Source organism: Cicer arietinum, chromosome 1 (genome assembly GCF_000331145.2).
Source record: "Cicer arietinum cultivar CDC Frontier isolate Library 1 chromosome 1, Cicar.CDCFrontier_v2.0, whole genome shotgun sequence".
Taxonomy (NCBI): domain Eukaryota; kingdom Viridiplantae; phylum Streptophyta; class Magnoliopsida; order Fabales; family Fabaceae; genus Cicer; species Cicer arietinum.
The window spans coordinates 44,842,305-44,863,833 of record NC_021160.2 but is presented as its reverse complement, the minus strand read 5'-3'; the positions used below and the strand labels follow the sequence as shown (position 1 = coordinate 44,863,833).

The 21,529-nt window shown below is 27.6% G+C and overlaps 1 protein-coding gene across 2 annotated transcripts; it reads left to right on the top strand.

The window, feature by feature from the left end:
* Positions 1-17,607: 17,607 nt before the first annotated feature.
* LOC101497242 (protein LIGHT-DEPENDENT SHORT HYPOCOTYLS 7-like) lies at positions 17,608-21,232 on the top strand. Of its 2 annotated transcripts, none has more exons than XM_012712527.3 (2): positions 17,608-18,369; positions 20,960-21,232. In XM_012712527.3, the coding sequence occupies exon 1, from the start codon at positions 17,757-17,759 to the stop codon at positions 18,324-18,326; it is 570 nt and encodes a 189-aa protein (XP_012567981.1). In that variant the 5' UTR covers positions 17,608-17,756; the 3' UTR covers positions 18,327-18,369; positions 20,960-21,232. The 2 variants fall into 2 exon arrangements, with proteins under 2 accessions (XP_012567981.1, XP_004489028.1); XM_004488971.4 differs by having other exon boundaries at positions 17,619-18,374.
* The last annotated feature ends 297 nt before the right edge of the window (positions 21,233-21,529 follow it).

The window sequence follows — 21,529 nt, the reverse complement described above, 5'->3', positions numbered from 1 at the left end:
ATCAGACTATTATTTTTGGAAAAACAAAATGCAGCTGTTCTTAAAATCTCAAGACACAGGAATGTGGCGCATCATTACAAATGGAGATTTCACACCAAGGGTTGATCAAGATGATTCAAACTCTGCCTTAAAAAAGGAAGCAGATTGGACAACAGATGATAAAGCTAAGGTACTTTTAAACTCTAAAGCTCAATTATTCTTATCATGTGCTTTAAGCAGGGAAGAAAGTGAAAGGGTAGATGAATGCGCAACTGCAAAAGAAGTTTGGGATACATTACAAACTCATCATGAAGGAACAAGTCATGTCAAAGAAACAAGAATAGACATTGGTATAAGGAAATTCGAACTGTTCGAAATGCAAGAAGGAGAAACTATTGATGATATGTACTCAAGATTCACCACAATAGTAAATGAAATGCGTTCTCTTGGCAAAGCTTATACTGTGCAAGAAAGAGTAAGAAAAATCATAAGCACGAGTATTAAAAATCATAAGGGTACGAGTATTAAAATTGATACCCAAGAGATTACGAGCACGAGTATGGGTATTTTTTTAAATCGCAGGTATGGGTACGGGTACTATAGTACCCTACCCAAACCCTACCAATTGCCATCCCTAGCTAAAATCAGTTAACAAAATGAGTTTCATTTTCACCAAAATCAATTTCAATCACATAACCCTTAAGAAGAAGAAGATGATGATGATGTAAATGAAAACCAATGAAGATGATTGAAGATATTGAAGTTGTTAAAAATAGAGATAGAAGGATAAGGGGGTGTTAGAGAAAATGATGAATATGAATGTGATATAGAAGAGAAAAATAGAAAGAGAGGTTATGATTGAAAATAAAGATAGAAAAAGAGATTATTATTTAAAGAATATAATAAATAAGCAAGGGTGTTTTGGGTATTGTATTTTAAAAACAATTTGAGGGGGTGTGGTTAACCAAAAAAGGGGGGGGGGGGGTAGGTAGCAAACTTAGTAAATCGGTTATAAATAAAAATTGATTTAAAATATGTGTCATTTTTACAATCATTTTAAGTCAATTGTTTTAATAACCATTTTAAATAGGTTTTAAAACTGATTATTATCGGTAAGAAATGTATTACATAATATGTGTTATAAAAACTAATGATATTTAATTTTTTCCATATCTTAATATCTTATGTATGAAACTCTAGTTATTACTCTGTTTTCTCTTATCTATTGTTGTACCCTTCTCTCTTGTCTATTAGACGTGGCTCTCTTGGTGTCTATATATTTATTTTGTTTCTCTCTAAGTCTTTAGGATATTTTAAGAGTAATTATGGACTTGATTTACACAACTTTATTTAGATTGATTGAAAATAATTAAAAGAAGAAAAAATGAAGAAAAAAATCAACAATTTTTGTGCAAAACTATCTTGTAATTTAGCTTTTATATATGTTTAACATTTTTTTTTTTACTATACAAAAAGCAACGAGTGTCTAATAGAGACGTTTTTGGTGGTCTAGGGTGACTTACAAAAAGATCTACAAATCTATACATATTTTTTTTTTTATATCTCTTTCATTACTAATAATAAAGTTAGGTTATTTAAATGTAATTTTTTTTTCTACTAAATTATTTATGTGATCGTACAAAAAAATATTTTAAAAAATATATAAAGATCAAAAGGTTAAAGGAAAATATAAAGAACTTATTACACTTCTTTAAAAAAAATAAAAAATAAAACTTATAGAATTTGTCTTCGAAGAAATTAATATCTTGATGAAATAATCTATAACTTAGTATTCATTTCCAATAACAATATCAAATCCTAAAAAAAAAAGAAAAAAACTCATATTATCTTTAATATATTGATATTCAAATTGAATAAACAAAGAACAAATCAAAATTACGAAGATGAGTTAGGTAAGATAAACTTTTTAAGGATTAAATGACTGCTTCCGTCTTATTCAACCCTCATTTTATATTCCATATAGTAATTTGTTCATGACAATAGGCATAATAGTGCTTATGGGTTGGATAAAATCAATAAAATCATTAAAATCAATCTAAATTGACCTAGTAAAACAGTTTGGGTTGGATGATTGAATGAACTTGATTTTTATAACAAGAAAATTAGGCACTTAAATTCGATACTTGATAATATCGGACTCGACAAAGATAAAACCGAACTACTCAATTTCCTCAATTTATTTTTGTAATTTTTATTTTTTTTAAATTACAGATATTAAAAGGCTCGACCCACATATCGACTATTTATTTATTTATTATTATTTTAAGATCTTGTACTTTAATTATTTTGATACTTACAAATATTTTATGTTATTTTAGGTCCCTACAACTTTAGTTACTTTTATATTTATAAATATTTTATGATAAAATTTATAAATTTGATATTTATTATATGTATATATATTTGATGCTTAATCAATAGTAAAAATATGTTATATTATATTTTTGAAAAAAATAAGGTAATTTTTTTTTCTTTTTTTCTAAGAATGTGATTTTTTTTTTAAATTTAAAAACAAAAATAATTTGGATAAACCAATACCTAAACCAACTTAAATAAAACATAAGTGGTTCGATTCAAATCAACTTAATATTGTAAATGACACTATTTTTGTGACCCAAGCCAGAATCCCCTGAATAGTTTGGATACTAATTTTAACCAAACCAATCCATATACAATCCTAAATAAACATCTTTAATAGTTTCAATACCAATTTTCATGTTCCCGTTAAAGAATCGTATGTACAAAAGTTTAGAATAACGATTGTGATAGCCGTAGTTATTTGTTAGGTTGCAATTTTTGTTCATAAACTGAGAAATTAAAGCAGGTGTAGATCCTCTTTTGTTTATTAATAGATTTAACTAAGTATTTAGGCTTAAATGGTTAATAAACTCTAGATAAGCATGGATCTTTTGTTTATTAATAGTTTTAACTAAGTATTTAGGCTTAAATAGTTAATAAACTCTAGATAAGGATGGATCATTCGAGAAAATCAAAATTTAAATTTTAAATGAAATAATTAATAATCAAATTTTAATTATTTGAATTATGATTAATTTCAAAAAAATTATTACTAGATTTAATAATGCTAATTTTCTTAATAATTATCTTGATTTAATCAATCGGGTTTTAAATTTAGGAGCAATATTGTATTTACATTTTTGTCCTGTATAAATCAAATTAGTATTTTCAAATAAATGTTTTTTTAGTATGTAATTAATTAACTAATGGAAAGCATTTGGTGCATAGCATATACTGGTTTTAGTTGGTTGGGCCTTCTTTGAACTTCTACTTTTTTTTTTTTTTTTACTTTGCGAGCCTAGCACTATATTTTTATTTTTTAATGACTGAACAAGTCCAGCGGTAGCACTATTATACTTTTTTTAATTTATTAAAGTAACACTACTATTATGCTACTATTATGTTTTATATAGGTATTTCTAGGTTATCTTTTAAAAACCGTGGTTAGTTTATCTAATATTTAATGAAAATGTGACATAAAAATAAATTTATAAATATAGTATACATGAGTTTGTAAATATCATTTACATATTTATTTATGTGATAAATTTTAATAGATAAGTTATTTAAATTCATATAATTTTATTATTTTTAACTCTCTTTCACTACTAATAATAAATTTTGGTTATGCGGTGTAGTATTTTTTTTTACTAATTTTTTTTCGTGATTGATCTACCATATATTAATTTAAAGAAAAATATAAAGATTCAATAGGTTGAAGAATGATTAAAAGATTAGATATTAATATTGTTTACTCCTTTAAGTTTTAAAATAATAATACTATTTTATTAAAAAAGAATTTGTTATAGTTCCATAAAAAATAAAAAATTCATTCAGTTTGTCTTCGAAGAAATTCATATCTTTACTAAATTTAAAATTGAGAATTCAATTTCCAACAAAAATATCATCAAATTCTTTAAATAAAAAACTCATATCTTTGTATTTTTTTTCCGACCACCATTATCTTTGATATTAGACATTCAAATTGAATAAACAAAGATCAGATCAAGATTATAAAGATGAGCTAGGTAAAATAAACTTTTAAGGATTGCATGATCGCATCCATCTTATTCAACCCTCATGTTTCTGTATAGTAATTGGTTGATGACAATATGCATCTTTAATTGTTTCAATACCAATTTTCAAGTTCCCGTTGAAGAATTCTAAATACAAAAGTTTAGAATAACGTTTATGATAATCAAAGTTATTTGTTCTGTTGTAATTTTTGTTTATAGACTAAGGTATTCTTTTGATCTTTAACTCAATCTATATAAATTATGGCTCAAATTTATTTTTTGTTGTTGTTGTTTGAGATCAGATTTTAGTTTCTTTGGAAATTCAAATTTTAGATTTGACAAAAGATATGAGTTTTTCATAAAGATGAAAATGAGTTTTCTAGATTTTTGGGTGTTTTAACGGAGATGAAAAATGTTTTATAAAAAATGATAACCATATTTACATATTAGAAAGAACAAAAATCAAATCTAGAAATTTTTTTAAGAAATTGAATTGTTACTTACAAATTAAGTCAATGGAGAAGTTACGGTGCCTTCACAATTTTTAAAATAATTTTTTTTTACTAGATTTCTTCCCTCGAAAATAATTATATTTGTAGGACGTTTTACATTAAATGTAAATAACTCTATGAAAATCGAACTCAAATTCATCACATTATTAGAAGTTTAGGCTTCCACTATACCCAACCATTTGATAAATAAAAATATTATTACAGTGATAATTGTTATTTTTGGGCTTCATCGATCACATGTATATATATAACAATTAGAGAACAATAACAATAAACTCATAGACTTAATAATTTTTATATATAAAGGTTACTCGAAGTTTTGAAGAAATCAAAAGTATCTCATTTAATCATTTTTGGGTCGATTCTTATATATGTAACGAGATAATTAATTTAACATAAAATACGAAGAAAAAGACTGTCCTTTCTCCATCAAAGGTTAATTAACGATTCTTAATGCGTAAGATGGAAAAAAGACACTGACGTTGATACATGATCTTGCATCATTATAACAAAGCAAAAGGTACTGGAATAGAAAAAAGTTGATAATATAAATACAATATTTAACAAATTATTATTGTCTAGTATTAATCTATCATTAATATCATAAATGTATAGTAAAAATTATTATTATTAATAGTACTGTAAATCAATATTAAATAACATAATTAAAAAAATACATTACAAATTAAAAAATTAATTTTTTCAAATAATTAATTTTTAAAAATAAATCACTCGTTATAAAATAGATGAAGTAAAATAAAGAATAAAACATAAGCACGTTAAAGAGTTGGAAGCCATTTAAGTTTGTCTATGACATTGCATACTATAGATGATAGTCCAAGAATGCAATTGTTACATAAAGCTTTAGTGCATTTATTATGATTTGATCCCATTCCAAAATGACTTCTAGATATGGATTATACGGGTAAACCTGGATTAGCCGTGTTAATAAAGCTTTCTTCATCTTAATGGAATAATTGAAAATCTATTAGATCACGATGTTTGATATATCTCTTTCTTCGTATTCTAAAACATTTTTTGTCGCACTACCACTTTGCTCGGCCTGTTTAAGATCGACACTAACGAGTTACTCATTTTATCATGTACTTTAAAATCGACTCTAATGAATTATTAAAAGTTCAATTTAATTAAAAATGAGTTTAAAAAATATTATTTAAATTCGGTCTTAAACAGATAACAAAATTTCAAACTAGTCAATCGTTTAATTTTTTTTATATAATCTTTTTAATATTAAGTACTTTAATTTTTATTTATTTTTTAAATTAATTTAATTTTTATATATTCTAACATTTTTTAAATACTATTATTATTACTTTAAATATAATATAAAAGTTGTAAACATTTTACATATCTTACATACTTTTTTTCAAAGTAAAGTATATATACTATTTTTATGTCATGCGAATACATTAGTAGTTCCAATGATAGATCTTCTCATGAGTTGATGAGGTCTACGATATTCACTGTATTTTTATTTTTATTTATTTATAAATAACAATGTAGATTATTAAAATAATAATGATAAATTATTAAAATATCTTCAAATCTTTAGAGTTTTGAAAAATCGTCTCTCTCGTCTTTGTATTTCTCATTCTCTTATCTAAGTTCTCTGCTGAGATAGCTATCCATCTTTTCTATTGGACTCTACCATTTAGTCGCAATACTCAACTGCTAGCGTTGCTTCTTGGTCTTGATTCTCAGACTATCTTAATATGCTTCTAATATTTTTTAGATTTTTAATCTTTTCCTCTTCTACTTAAGTAATTTTTCTCTATAAATAGAGTAAAAGATAAATGTCAATGATTCTTTTCAACAACAATCTTCTTCTTATCTTTACCACAACGCAAATCATTCAACGGTTCTTCAATCACAATCAAGTCATTGATATCATATTAAAATTACGCGATTGAAGAGATAAATGAGAAATGAGGTAGACATTTATTAGAATTCATACTTATAAATATGATAAAATTAATACAATGAACTCTATATACAAATAAACTACATAATATAATATTGAATGATAAACTAACTAATATCGAACAAACAAACTCTAACACCTTAATTAGAAACCCAACTACTACCTATTAACAAACTATCACAAACTTTTACATGTTAATAGTTGATATGATATGGTGTGATACTATTTGTTAAATGTGAATTGTTTTAGTTAATTTGTAAACTATTATAATTAATTTGTGTATCTTTTAGGAGTAACACAATGTTTAAATATAAGAAAATTGATGCATTTTTCAAAAATAAAGTTTCCTACAAAAATGAAAATTGTAAAGTTTCAATTATAGTATTTTAATTAATATTTGTTGCTCCTCCAATGTTTTGTACAAGATTCGCCACTGAGTAGCTCTAAACCCGACCGGGTTAGCCCATCAAGGATACATGCTCTTTATGAGCCGGGCTAAAAAACCCTATTAATATTTTTGGACTTAAAACTTAAATCCCAAACCCTATATTTTGTTGGGCTTTTTGGACTGACCCATACAAGCTAGCCTATTTTTACGGCTCTACTTACACTTACATATGAATCAAATAGCATAAAGGCCAATAAGTTGAGAGGTGCCATCATTTTCTCTGAATAATTGGAATATATAGAAAGCTATTCTATTCTAAAATAAGAAATTGCCGACTAACATCTTACAACAACATCAACCAAGTTTTTTTTAATAAAAATGTTTAGGTGAGTTGAATCTTGAGAGCTCACTAACATCAAAACATGTCTCAAGATTTACATGATGTTAACAAAAGTATTTATAGATTACTCATCAATAAGATCTTCAAATCTACATGCAATCGGCTTTGAACACACACCTTTTTGTGGTATGAGTCAACCAACTACGTAGTTTTATTTTATAGATCATGCTTCAAATCATATCATTGACATATGAATTAATACGAACTTTAAGATATAGAAAAAGAAATATGTTTGATTTTTAGGATTATTACAACTCTATAAGATAGAAAAGTAATATGAAGTTGTACATATGACGCTTAATAAAAATGATCCTCATATCATTTTAGGCTTGGAATAAAGTGGATAGAATGAAGAAAATAATGAGTTTGATTAACTTAGATCTTTGTTTTTGTAACATCCCATTTTTCATAAATTATGTGTGTTTATTTTGTGTATAATTATTTTATGGAGTGATAAGATATTGTGATGTATGAGGTTAAGTGTATAACTATCATATTTGTTTTTAAAAGTATTTATATTTGGAATAGAAAAACCAAGTCAACTAATTTTGGCCATTTTTGTTGTGCAACCATGTCGTGTTTGAAGTAACAATTTCAATTATAAGGAAGGGGGTTTGAAATATAATTGCCTATTTTTAAAAGTTCTTGTTTAAAACTGAAAGTTTAACTTAAGATTGATTTTGATTATAAACGAAGATTGATCTTGGTTAGTAAAAAACAACAACATCAATTTTATCAATATAAAATCTGATTGTAAAGCATAAAATAAATAGAGATAGAGAGATCACACAAGGATATATCTTGGTTCACCCAACCCGGGTTACGTCCAGTCCTCACAACCGTGATCTTTTCCACTAAGTGTTCAAAATAAAGAACCTTCTTGGTTTTACAACACCTAGCTCAGATCAACCTTCATTTGTTACAAACTTAAAACCTTTCCACCCAGAAAGGAGTTCAATCAGGTCACATATCAACCTTGATAGGATTTCTTACAATCTACTCAAACTATACTAAACTCTTATAGTTTGAGTTGAGATTGTTTTGTTAGAATCTGAGATGTCTCAACTCTTGTTTGAGATCTGATTCTTTGACAGAGAAAAACACGAGAATGATTCTAGGAATCGAATGGGAAAAATCAAAACTGATTCAATGTATGTGAGTGAGAGAAATTCAAGTATGATTGAATGATTGATGCTTTTATAGGCACTCTCTGTTGTGTCTTGTTCTTTATCATTAAGCTGTATTTATAAGCTTCAATGGAGCTTTAGGACAACTCACATATCCGTTGAAAAATGGCCAACTGTCATAAAGAAGTGGTTGGATAAAGTCAGTCATAAAGCAGGAGTGATTATGCTGAATCCAGGAACGTTCTTGACATCCAGGATCGTTCTTCGAATTGGTTGATGATGAGCTGATTTATACTTGTGGTTGTGTCAGTTGTCTGAGTTGAGTGCTTGCTTTTCTGTCACGTGTGCATGTCTAGAAAAGTACAATCAGTAGTGTACTTTAAAGCTTGTAGCTTTGTACTTGCACTTGCCTCATTTGAAGAATGATCTTGTTTTATACTTAATGAAGCATGTCTTTGATTCTTCGAATTCCGGAACAAATATGACTTAGATTGATCCTTGCTTATTCTAGATGAAGATATGAGATGAATAATGTTTCCAGGATCCAATTTTTCACAAGGAAACTGATTATTCTTGTTTCTGCCATAAACAAAGATCGTTCTTCGTTTCTCAGCAATAAGTCAAGATCGATCTTCGTTTCACTGTTTTTTGCTTTCTTGATTTTAATGAGATCTGTCTTGGATTTCTTGATACCTATCTTGTTTAACACACTCAAATACACATGTTAAATACCAAAACACTTAGAATCATAATTAGAATTCTTAACTAACCTTTTGTTTAGTTATCATTAAAACATTAAATTGAGATTTTGTCTCAACAGTGTTGTCTTGCGAAGCTAAGCGTGGGAAACATATTTGTTGAATATTCCCCCAACAAGTTTTGAGAGTCAGTGAGTTTCCTTGTCCAAACTTAGACTTGCACTAGATCAACCCTGCACCAGGAAACTCATTGAACCAACCAACCCAACTAGCTTGTACACTTAACCAACCCCAACATCAATCAGTACCAGTCAAGTTGATATGAAGTTGATTGACTGCAAGCTCCAACCATTCAGTTGAGCTAGATAGTTGGCAGCTAGAGTTGGTTAGTTATTTGTAACAATTTTGTAACTCCCAATGGCTAATATATAAAGTCTTGCACATGGAATTCAAGGGAACTAACTAAGTGATTCAAAAGCATTTTTGGAATAGAGAAAATTGAGAGCAATCAAATGCTAGTATGGGGGAAGCATAAGAGATTCATGATGAATTGTTTACAAGCTCTCATGAATATAATTTTCTCAAATTATAGTAAATCATTGAAGTTGGATTTAGTTCGCTAGATATAGGAGCATAGCTCTGAAGTGGGTTATCAAACTTAAGTGTTGTCTTATCTTTACTTCATTAATTTCTTGCATTTCAAGTTATTAATTTTTATAAAAATTCCAGCAGTTGTTCATAGAATCATTTATGCTTTAATTCACTACAATCAAACTCAACAACACACTAAAAACACCACGTCGTTGTGCAAGGCATAATCCTTGCATTACATGTGATGTGCTCATAAATGTTTGTTTAAATACATCAAATTATGGTGTGATAACATGCATAACATCCTCGTTGCGCTATCGCAATTTACATGCCATTATCCAACCCTTGTGCAACCCCAATTACCTTGGTCGTCAATATAACCATACACCTCATTCTATTGCAAAGGTTGCTTGAAGGAAATGAAGAAACTCAACGTATATATGATTATCTTTGGCAATTTTGAAAATTAAAATTATGTTTCTAGTAATAGAAGGAACATGTAAAGATAATTTAAAGCAAATATAATATTGTGATCAAAATGAGAAGAAACAAAATAAGATCCTATGTAATTAATTTTCAAACCTTGGCCATTTCCCATGTAAACACTCTCTGAGCCTGCAAAAGGGACACTTTGTGTCAAGTTGGAGCAATAAAAGTTAAATGGTGAGAAGCTCCCGAATCAAAGTGTTATAACAGATATTAAATAGATTGTGCAATTGCAAATTCATATGGAAAATTTTGGTGTTGCATTACCCAATAACAACAATTTTGAATTTTAATAACTACAAGTTTGAGTTTTGTTTACCTAGTGTGTCTGCTTAGGTCTCTCACTACAACACAACAGTCACAAATACTTATCCTTAATTAGGTAAATATACATCTCCAAGGATGTTCTTTTTCATGAAACCACATTTCCTTATGCAAAATTATTTTGTCCAAGCAAACTCTTTACATTACTACCTACACCTTCTATTCATGCCATTTTTCCAAAATTTATACCACTTTTTCCTTCTTCACCCAAGGATTCCTCAATTTCCTCCTTATCCAACACATGAAACTTACCTTTACCCATGTTAGACCCCTAATCCCTTATACTCATAACAAATTGTGCTACATCCCATGAGCCCACAACTTCTTTTGTACCTTTGACTTATCCATCTCCCACACCTTATGTTTTATATGAACCCACACCAGAACACATTTCCAAACCTGAATATTCATCTCATCCTGTGGTAACTAGGATCAAAACTGGTAACCTGAAGCCAAAGACATTTACTCATCATGTTGAACTTGTCATCATAAAGCAGACGCTCGTCGATCCTAACTAATTATGTGTTATGAAAACTGAGTTTCAAGCACTTCTCTCCAACAAAACCTAGAGCCTTGTTCCTTTACGCCCGCACAAGAAGGCAATGGGTTTTTCACATTAAAGAAAATCCTGATGATACCCTTAACAAATATAATGCTAGGTTGCTTGCTAAGGGTTCTCATCAAGTTCAAGGTTTTTATTTTAACCAAATCATTTATCCTATTATCAAACCTTTCACCATCAACTTCATCCTTACCTTAGATATCATTAACAGATGCGATGTACAACAAATAGATATTAACAATGTTTTCTTAAATGGTGTTTTGCATGATGATGTTTTTATGGTTCAACCACCAGAGTTTGAGTCTATTGATAGGGAACATGTGTGCAAGCTTGATAAGTCTTTATATGGACTCAATTAGGCTCAGAGGATTTGGTTTAAAAGACTCATTGTTGCACTTATTCAGTTTGGCTTTTTTTGCTAGTCAATGTGAAATATTTGTTTACAATAAAAATGTCCGCTATATTTTTGTTCTTATTTATGTTGGTGATATTCTACTAACTGGTACCTTTACTACTACTTGATTAATGATCTAATTTCTAAGTTACATCATAATTTTTCTCTCAAGAAACTTGATGTTTTTGATTATTTTTTTGGTCTTGAAGTTAAACACACACAAAGTGGTGCTTTACTTCTTTCTCATGCCAAAGCCAATATGTTGGATTGTAAAGTCTTGTCTTCTTCTATTGTTACTAATTGTAAATTGAGGAGGTTTGATACTTACATTCTCCATAATCCTCATCTTTATAGATCAATAATTAGTTGCAACAAGGTCTTTCAGTTTATGAGCAATCCCTTGGAGTCTCACTAGCAAGCAGTCAAATGTATATTAAATGATCATCTCACTTTGGTTTGGTTATTCATTATGGTCATATATATATTCTTTTCTCTCTTTATGCTTATTATATTGTAGACTGGGCCACTGATCCAGATGATAGTTGTTCCACTTTAGGCATGTGCATTTTATTTGGCCTAAACTTAATCTCTCGGGGTTCTAAAAAGCAAAGACTTGTGGCAAGAACTAGTACTGAAGTTGAGTATAAAAGTATGACTAACACTACAACTGAATTACTTTGGATTCAATATCTGCTTCGTGAAATTAAGGTTCCATTCCAACTCTTTTATGTGACAATTTAAGTGTTGTTTTACTCAGTTAGAATCCTGCCATTCACTCTCACACCAAACATATGGAACTCGATATACATTTTTCTAGGGAATGAGCCTTGGCTAGGCAGCTGCTTATATCTCACATTTCAACTTTGAAGCAATTAGCCGACAACTTCCCCAAGCCCATTTCACCATCCTGATTTGTAGAAATTCATAGCAAGCTCAAAGGGCTTCACCACCTTGAGCTTGAGGGGGGAGTATTAGAGCTAATTACTGACATTCAAACTTAATTACTAATTGCATTGTAAAATAGGAATTATAGAGTTTGTTATCTTTTGGTTAATTATGTACATTATAAATAGATTAGAGAGCACACTATATGTTCATTATTGTAATAATTTCTAGAATAATGAATAAAGTAAAACATAGTTTTACTTTATCTCTCTTGTTTTCCTTAAAAGAGTAAAGACATATACCAAAGAGTAAATGCATATACCCTTCCGAAAATATTTTCATAAAGAAGTTTCTAAAATTGGGGATTGCCAACTTGTTTTCCATCTTAACAAGTGAGATAATTGAATGTTTTTCTCTTTGTTACGTTGGATTGATACATACAACTTCCAGCAGCACTTGTGTTTAATCTATTTTTACATGCATACTAACAAACAAGTGAAATATAACAATAAGATAGATAATTAATATATAAGAGTTTGAATTTTCTCAAATACTTGAGGGTTCATTTATGAAAGAGAAAAAGAAAAAAAAATACATTTAATATTTTAATTACTAAATTATATTTCTCTTTCTCTCTCATAAATGGGCTCTCAATCAAATAGATCCAAACTCAATTAATAACGCTAATCTTATTAAGTTAAAAGGTAAATCTAGCTAAAAAATGTAAGAAAATTCTCTTTTCTAAGAGTTATATGTGATTTTGTCTTATAGTAGGGATTTAAATTCAATACTGTGCACCGTAATTAGATGATTTTTTTGTCAAATTGTGAAGATAATGAAGTTTCAGGATTCTAAAATTTATTTGATGGTAGTTAGTATATTATGTGAGATATTATAATTGACTAAATAGAATGTCATTAACATGTGCTATTTTGTGAATGATATTAAGGAGGTTTTAATAGGACAAAAAAAAATTTAATTGTGTGTCAATTTTTTTTCTTAAAGAGGTTTACTTAAAATCTTGTCAACAAACTAAGTTTAAAAATGTTTCTTTAAAATAATTTTGTAAGGAAATAGATAAAGGAAGGAAGAAGGGCACATATAATTTATCATGGTTGACCATCATCTGGTAACTATATCCTGTCTCTTCAACTTGAAGGATTTTTCACTAAAATCAAACTAATTTTTCTTTTAATCAGTGGAGCATACTAGATTCAACCTTACTAGACTTTAGTTTTCTCAAATTTTTAGTTTAGTACAATTAAGTTTTTGAGGATACAACTACAACGGGATTCAATTACAAAGGAAAAGAGATTAGTGAAATTATAAGATACTCTCTACAAAAGATAGAGATATTCAAATGAAATTACAAGTGAAAATCTTTCAATAGAAAGTGTTTGAAATGTGAGATCACTTGAATGTACTCACAAAATGTTTTTTTTTTAAATTGATATTTTAAACTTGTCCTTTTCTGCACGATAAAATCTACATCATAATATACTTTCGATCGAGACAGTTGTTGATGATTGTTGTATAAGATGAATTACATCAAATGAAGATATTTGAATGGTCAAAGGAATAAAGCCCATATTATGTGGTAAACATGCTTCTACTAGAGGATAGAAAAATAGAGAATTGACTTTTGTCAAAGTATTGATCAGAGGATATATCTGTGTCATAAAATTGACTTTTATCTAAGTATTGGTCGAATGACACACAACTAATCGTCAAATGATAAGTTCAAATGTATTTTATTGGATGAACTACTGACAAAATGATTCAGTAAATCATTTACCATAGGAATCAAATAAACTCTTTGATTAAATGAAATGTCGAACTACTCATCAGATGATCTGTCCATTTTAAAAAACATTAGAATAAAATTATTCTCACATTATTATCATCAAAATCAAAATCAAAATAAAAGGTTATCATCCTTCAAATCAATATGAGATGCAAAGAATTATTTTGCGGTTAAATTAAAAAAAAAAAAAAATAATTATAGTGAATCTATGAAGGTTCCTGATCCCAGGCAAGGACTTAGTGTACTATAATATACATTGGACAATTTGACTTGTTGCTAGAATAATGGAAACAGGTCGTAAAAGTGTATTTCCCAAGTGGTGCGTTTGGTTTGCACGTTTCCATGTAAAGTCCAAAGTGTAGGAAGATGCCGGAAACCTTAGGAAACGAAACAACAAAATTAAGCACCTCTAGATATTATTATTATTTAATATTGAGGACATTTTTGTTTGTTAAATTGATGAATTGGCAATTTTGGGTCATAGTGTCAGTGAAGTGTGACAAATCATGTACCAATGGTAAATATTTCTATATCTATATACTTAGGACACATGAACGGACAATATGGTGATGCTGGATGAAATTAATTAATTATACCTAAGATATTGGATTAGTCTCCACCAGTTGTTAATTAGTGGGCATTACAATTCTTCACTTTCATTATGCTTTTAATTAATTTATTACTTGCTATAGCTTATTATATATATTATATGGTGAAAATATTTGCTTTTGGGGCTGCTCTGTTAATTTTAAATTTTATATTGTATGTCCACATCTATATCCTATCTCCTGCAAGTCAAAATCAAATAATTTAAGGTCGTGGAGTAATTAATATTTTGCATTTTGTATGGATCCTTTCCTCTTCCTATAATCATTTTTCAAGAGGCGATAAAAGTTCATGCCTCAAATGCAACAATCTATAATTCAAATATTTCAAAATAGGAGGAATAGTTACTTGGCGAATAAGTCAAATGTTATTTTAAATTGAACAAACTTTAATATTAATTATAAATGCTTAAATTATAAATATTATTTTTATATATAAATATTTTTTTTAGATGAGATGGTATAATTACCACTAAAAATTTATAAAGTTCCAAAATCGAATTTAAGAGATGATGTTCAACCTAACAATAATAATATTTTAAGAGTATGTTCAAGGAAGAGATACGTAAAACCTTAATTTATGTCTCGTCAAAAATTAATTTTTTTATTTTAATTTTTATACATTACATATATCAAATAATATATTATAAAAATTCATACCTCCACAAATTTTTAATGTCCAGTGCCATGATTTCTGCCAAATAATTTTTTTTATAGTTATTAAACAAAATATTAATAATTTATTTATTAACTTTTAAAAAAACAGTTTTCGATAGTTTCGCTTTAGGCCTCATAACATCTTGGACAGACCCATGTATATTTCACAGTTGAATTAGAACTTGAAAATATATATATATATATATAATATTAGCTCATGTAAATATAAAATATACATATTTAAAAAGAACATAAATAATTATTTTAAAAAAATAACATAAACAATTTAAATTATATAAATATGTATTGAGAATAATATTAACAATAATATATATCTTTGTCCTTCTTTAAAAAAATACTAAAAGATTAAGTTAGTTTTAAGATAGTATATTTTAATTAATTAAGTTAGTATATATACCTTTTTTGGAAAAGGTGATGCATAACAATTTTAGTCAGTTTTCATCTTATTGTTATTTGACTTTATTAATATTAGGTCTTGATATTGGTTTATTGCAAAATGTGATGCTTCTAAATTATATTTTTATAAGCAAAAACATTTATAGATATGTAGGACGTAATTCAAATTTTATAAAATTGATTTATAAAGAGATAATTGTTCACACTTATAAACATATTAATATTTTATCTCATCAATACTAGGAGACTTAGCACACTCTCAGCATGAATTCAATGGTTCAATAGCGATGACTTAGTAATAGACAATTCAATCAATGAATTTTGAATAAATTTTATTATTAAAATTTGAATTAAACCTAACTTATATAAAATCAATATATAAAATGAAGACCATTGTCACTTACAAATATATTGGCAAATCACTTACAAATCGATTTATCTAATTGAATGTGAGACTCTTAACAAATCATTCTTAAATTAAAAATACAAGGGTTATGATTATATATTTTTGTTCTCATGATATTGGCATGTTTCTCTAACTAAACATAACATGAATTTTCATCCTTATAGCTCTTTCGTCATTTGTATAAGGATTGAAGTATCTATTCATCTAAATTATGTATGTTAGCTTATAAAAATAATAATAATATACATTTATACATAAAAAAGAATTACCAATATTAAATTCTATGACTGTACATGTTTGCATATAAAATTAGCTTCTTGGTGACGGTTGTCTATTAAGATCTAGGAGTAATTGAACATTTATCAAAACATATAAAATATTTGTATCAAAACATAATTATACAATTAGCTTTATACTCATGACTTGTCAATAAAATATAAGAATATGGAAACGAAGAAGACCTAAATCTTGATGAAAAATCACCTGACCACAATTAAAAAAAAAAAAAAAAAGCAATTTATTTAAGTATTGAGAATAATTATCTAAAAAATAAAAAGTATTGTGATTAATGATAAAACATAATTAAGTGCAAATGGGTCTCACGCGTGTGCACATGGGTTTTTATTTATCAGATTAAGATACTTTGAATAATTATGCAAGCAATAACAACTATTCTTCCACTTGAATTAAAATTTACTTCTTTCCAAAACTACGCGTTAGAGAAACAATTTTATTCATGTAACTTGTAAAGAAACACCAACAAGAAAAACAAATGTCTTTTTCTTATGTATTTTTTATTTATAAATAAAAAAAAAAGCTCTTAGATTATTGAAACTAAAATTGGAAAAATCTTAAAATACTTGATATATGATTTTGCTAAAAACTCTTGAATCAAAGCTAGCTCCATTAATTTCCTTTTATAAGTGAAATTGCATAAGGTAATCTAATTTGAAAAGTTTGTATGGTTGATGAGTATGTGAAAGAGATGTGACACCATATGGCATATACTATCTACCATGTGATCAATATATATGTTATAGAATAGGTCACGGAAACCATTAAGTTTACCTTTTAATCTAAAAATTTACTAATACGTGGCAAACAAGCCTCTAAACACTAGATAACCTAGAGTGTTATTAAATAGTCACAAGGGCAATAAGCATAGTGCTAATTACTCTAAATCACCCATTAATAATTGCTTTGATGATGGAAACACAATGATAAAAAATTATATGAAGAAAAAATAAATAAAGTATGATTAATACTAATAGTACCATTAAAGCAAGAAATAATGTAGGCAATGAAGAAAAAGAAAGGCTAAAGCACTTTCATTGGTCCCATACATTGTCCCCTCATTAGCCCTTTGATGTGATACCCCAAATTTTTTTTTTTTTAATTTTAAATTTCCTCCACTTCTACTCTATTGTCTTCTCTTCCATCTTCTCACTCCACACCACACTAAAAAAAAAAACTTCCCTTTCATAATAAAGAAATACACTAAATGATTTAATCTTTATAGAAGATATGTCCAACAAAGGAAAAGACATAGTAGAAGGATCATCAAGATCTTCCACTTCAACAATAGGTGATGCCACCGGCGGTGGCGATCATCAACGACAACAACAGCAGCAACAACAACAACAGATACCACTTAGCCGATACGAATCTCAAAAGAGAAGAGATTGGAACACTTTTGGACAATACTTAAGGAATCAAAGGCCACCAGTTGCACTCTCACAGTGTAACTCAAACCATGTTCTTGAGTTTCTAAGGTACTTAGACCAATTTGGAAAAACCAAAGTGCACTTACAAGGTTGTCTCTTTTTTGGTCAAGTTGAACCACCTGGTCCTTGTACTTGTCCTCTAAAACAAGCTTGGGGAAGCCTTGATGCACTTATTGGAAGATTAAGAGCTGCTTATGAAGAAAATGGAGGATTACCTGAGACTAATCCTTTTGCTAGTGGTTCCATTAGAATCTATCTTCGTGAAGTGAGAGACTCTCAAGCTAAAGCAAGAGGAATTCCTTACAAGAAGAAAAAGAAGAAGAGAATTGCAATCAAACATAATGGGGATACCTCAAACTTACCTATGTAGTCAAGTTTATATTTTCCCCTCTTCTTGGATTCTTCATCAACATGTATGGTAAGTTTTTCTTAAATTTTTATTTTTTATTTTTATTTTTTAAAAAATATATACAAAAATCTAGTTTTAAAATACTGAAATAAAAAAGTTTTAGAAATCTATGTACTAATATATTGCAACTCATATCATTTTTATCACATCGACCGCATTTGTCTGTATTTTTTTTTTAACAATGTCAAAATTTAAAATAAAATTTAATAGTGATTATAATTTAAAACTATTTATAAAAATTATGGATAAATAGAGAATCTTCAGTGTGTTATAAATTTTTCTTGTGAGTTTTTCTTTTCAAAAGTTGACATGGAAAAGTAAGGTTTCATTTTAATAATTAACATTGTAATTATCTACAATAACAGAGACATAATTGAATAATTAATTAATTAACAAAAACTAGTTTGTGGATTCGGTATAGTTGAGTCTCTACTAGTAGAATTTTCTGTAGCAAGAAATGAAAAATCATTGATCCCATCAAGCCACAGTACAATTCATTTTAAAGTTTAATTATAATATGTTTTATTTTCATTTTTGCAAATGCATCTATCTACATTTGATTCCATATCAAACCCTAATTCATAAACTTCAAAACCCTAAATCGTATTTATGTATATTTGTAGCTATACTTGTTATAAATTTTGAAGAAACAATAAATATTTTACTTTCTATTATTATTTTATTCTCTTTATAATGAACATACAGTGGAGTAACTAGCTGGTAGTATTTCATCAGTTTTATGTTTGTCGCTTCCTCATGCAAGATGACAATATTATCAAGTTTCCTTCATTTCCTAATATTTTATTTTTTGGAACAATATTTAATTTATTTTATTTATTTTAATATATTTTGCACACAAGATCTTACTTCTTTTAGTATATATTCGCACGACCTTAATGTGGCTTCCATAAAGGATATTATTACTACTACAAATAATATAAATTAAGTTCAAGCATTTAAATTAAATTCAACTAAAATATTTTTGTGTGGTGAAATTGTATATATGGAGGGAAAATGATTCAAGATCTATATGGATGAAAAATAACATTAGATGCTTTTTTCATGAGTCTTGTATGGTGGTGTTGTGTTCTAGAACCTAAAATCTCTTGTTTTCTTAAAGTATTGTCTTATTCCAACAATATTTATTTTTATATCCAATTTCACATAATATTAATGTTCATTTTCTTGTTGTTATGTGTATATATATTTCTGATTTCCGTACATGAAAACAGTCTTTCTACCACCTAACACTGCAATGCAAGGCATCTGACCATACTATATGTGTAATATTGCATTTTTTACAACTTTCTTTTATAACCAAAATTTTATTAAATGAAGTACAAGGTACTAACTCTTATACAATTCTTTATATCAACAATACAAGGGAAAAAGTTTCTTTGTACATTTTTTCCAACAAGGGGTTAGTCAATACCACAATTATTGTTCTAAATTGTTGTTTGTAATTGCAAGGATTTGTTTTTGAAAGTTTCTCAATTTGTTTTTAAATTCTTTATGTTTTTGGTGCAATCGAATATTGTAGGATGTTAGATTAAGGGACACAATATTTCTCCTTTACTATGACATTATATCGATAATTGTAGACTGTATGTTTTCATGATATTAAGTATCATTACAACTACAATCCTATTTTCATGATATGGGCTTCAATTTGTTTGGCTAAAAGGTTTGATCTTCTTTGTACTAGAAAACTTGCAATTCCTTTTAGAGTTGTAGTTGAAACACAACATTTTGTAATTTGAGTTATACAAATTGTATTAGGTTTTAGGATATTTTCTTTTAAATATATATATATATTTATTTTTTTATGCATTACTCCCTTCGGAATGAAAATATACACGCGCAAAATATTAAAAAGTTGATGTATTTGGTCTTCAGAATGAAATATAAACAAAATTTTTCGATGTATGTGATTAAAAGTTAAAAACAAAATACATCACCTTTTTAGATGTTTTTTTTTTGCTTATATTTTCATTTTAAAGTAGTAATTTAAATTTGGGTTATGCTTCGTTATTGATCTCAAACTCCTAAATTTCTTTTAGTGTCCTGAAGCTGAATATATATGTTGCTAGGCCTTGGATAACTACAGCTAGTCTCTTGTTCTTTTCTTCTTTTCTTTCTTTTTTTTTTCAAAAAAGATCTTGCAATACTACCATCATGGTTTTAAGTTTTTTTTTTTTTTTTTTTTTTTTTTTTTTTTTTTTTTTTATAGTCAAAATTGTTAGTGGTTAATTTGTTAGTAAAAATGAGAAAATCTTAGTAACAAAGATCGAATTCCTTATCCCTTTCAATGTCTTTTAACTCACAAACTGAACTATTTACACAAAACAATCATGATTTTAAATTGTTGTCTACGAGACAGCACTCGCAAAAACGTTAAGTATCTATAATTGTGTTATAATTTATGATCGTAACACTTATATTTATCTATATTTTGCAATTTATAATCATGATTTCAGGACATGTATATTTCATATATGCCACAAAAAATTATAAAATAATTTAATTTTGGGTTGTGCTTTGTTATTGATCTCAGATTAATTCGAAATTTGTTTCTATTGAATCTGAATTGCTAGGCCTTGGATGTGCTACTTGATGCTAGCTAAAGTCATGGAAATTCTGGTTGTTTGTTATCAATTGTCCATCATATATATTCTTGGGTACGTAAGTTAAGTTTTAACCCTTCCATATGGTCTTTATGACTCAAGGGGTGTATTTTGTTATTTGAATGAGTATTTTAGAATGAAGTTTGAGGAAGAATTTTGAGTTTGCAATATTGAGTAAGTCCCTGTACTGTATTCATCATTATTATATGAAAATTAAATGCTTAATATGGTATGAAGCATGCATATACATGACATATATGTAGTTAGTCAAAGTAACTTTTTCTCCAAATAATTACTTAGTAGATTAGTATATGTGTATATTATTGCATGCTATCCTTTGGCTTTCATTGAAATTTGAAAGATTAATTACATGGTTCGCGAATGCTTCTATGGACCTATTATCTTCCGATACTATATGGTGCAACTGTTAATAAATGTGAAGACCATTAAATAAAATTTATCTTTTTAAATCTTTTAATTTGTTTATTCTTTTGATTAAAAGAAATTATATTCATTGATTCAAATAATAGAATACAAATT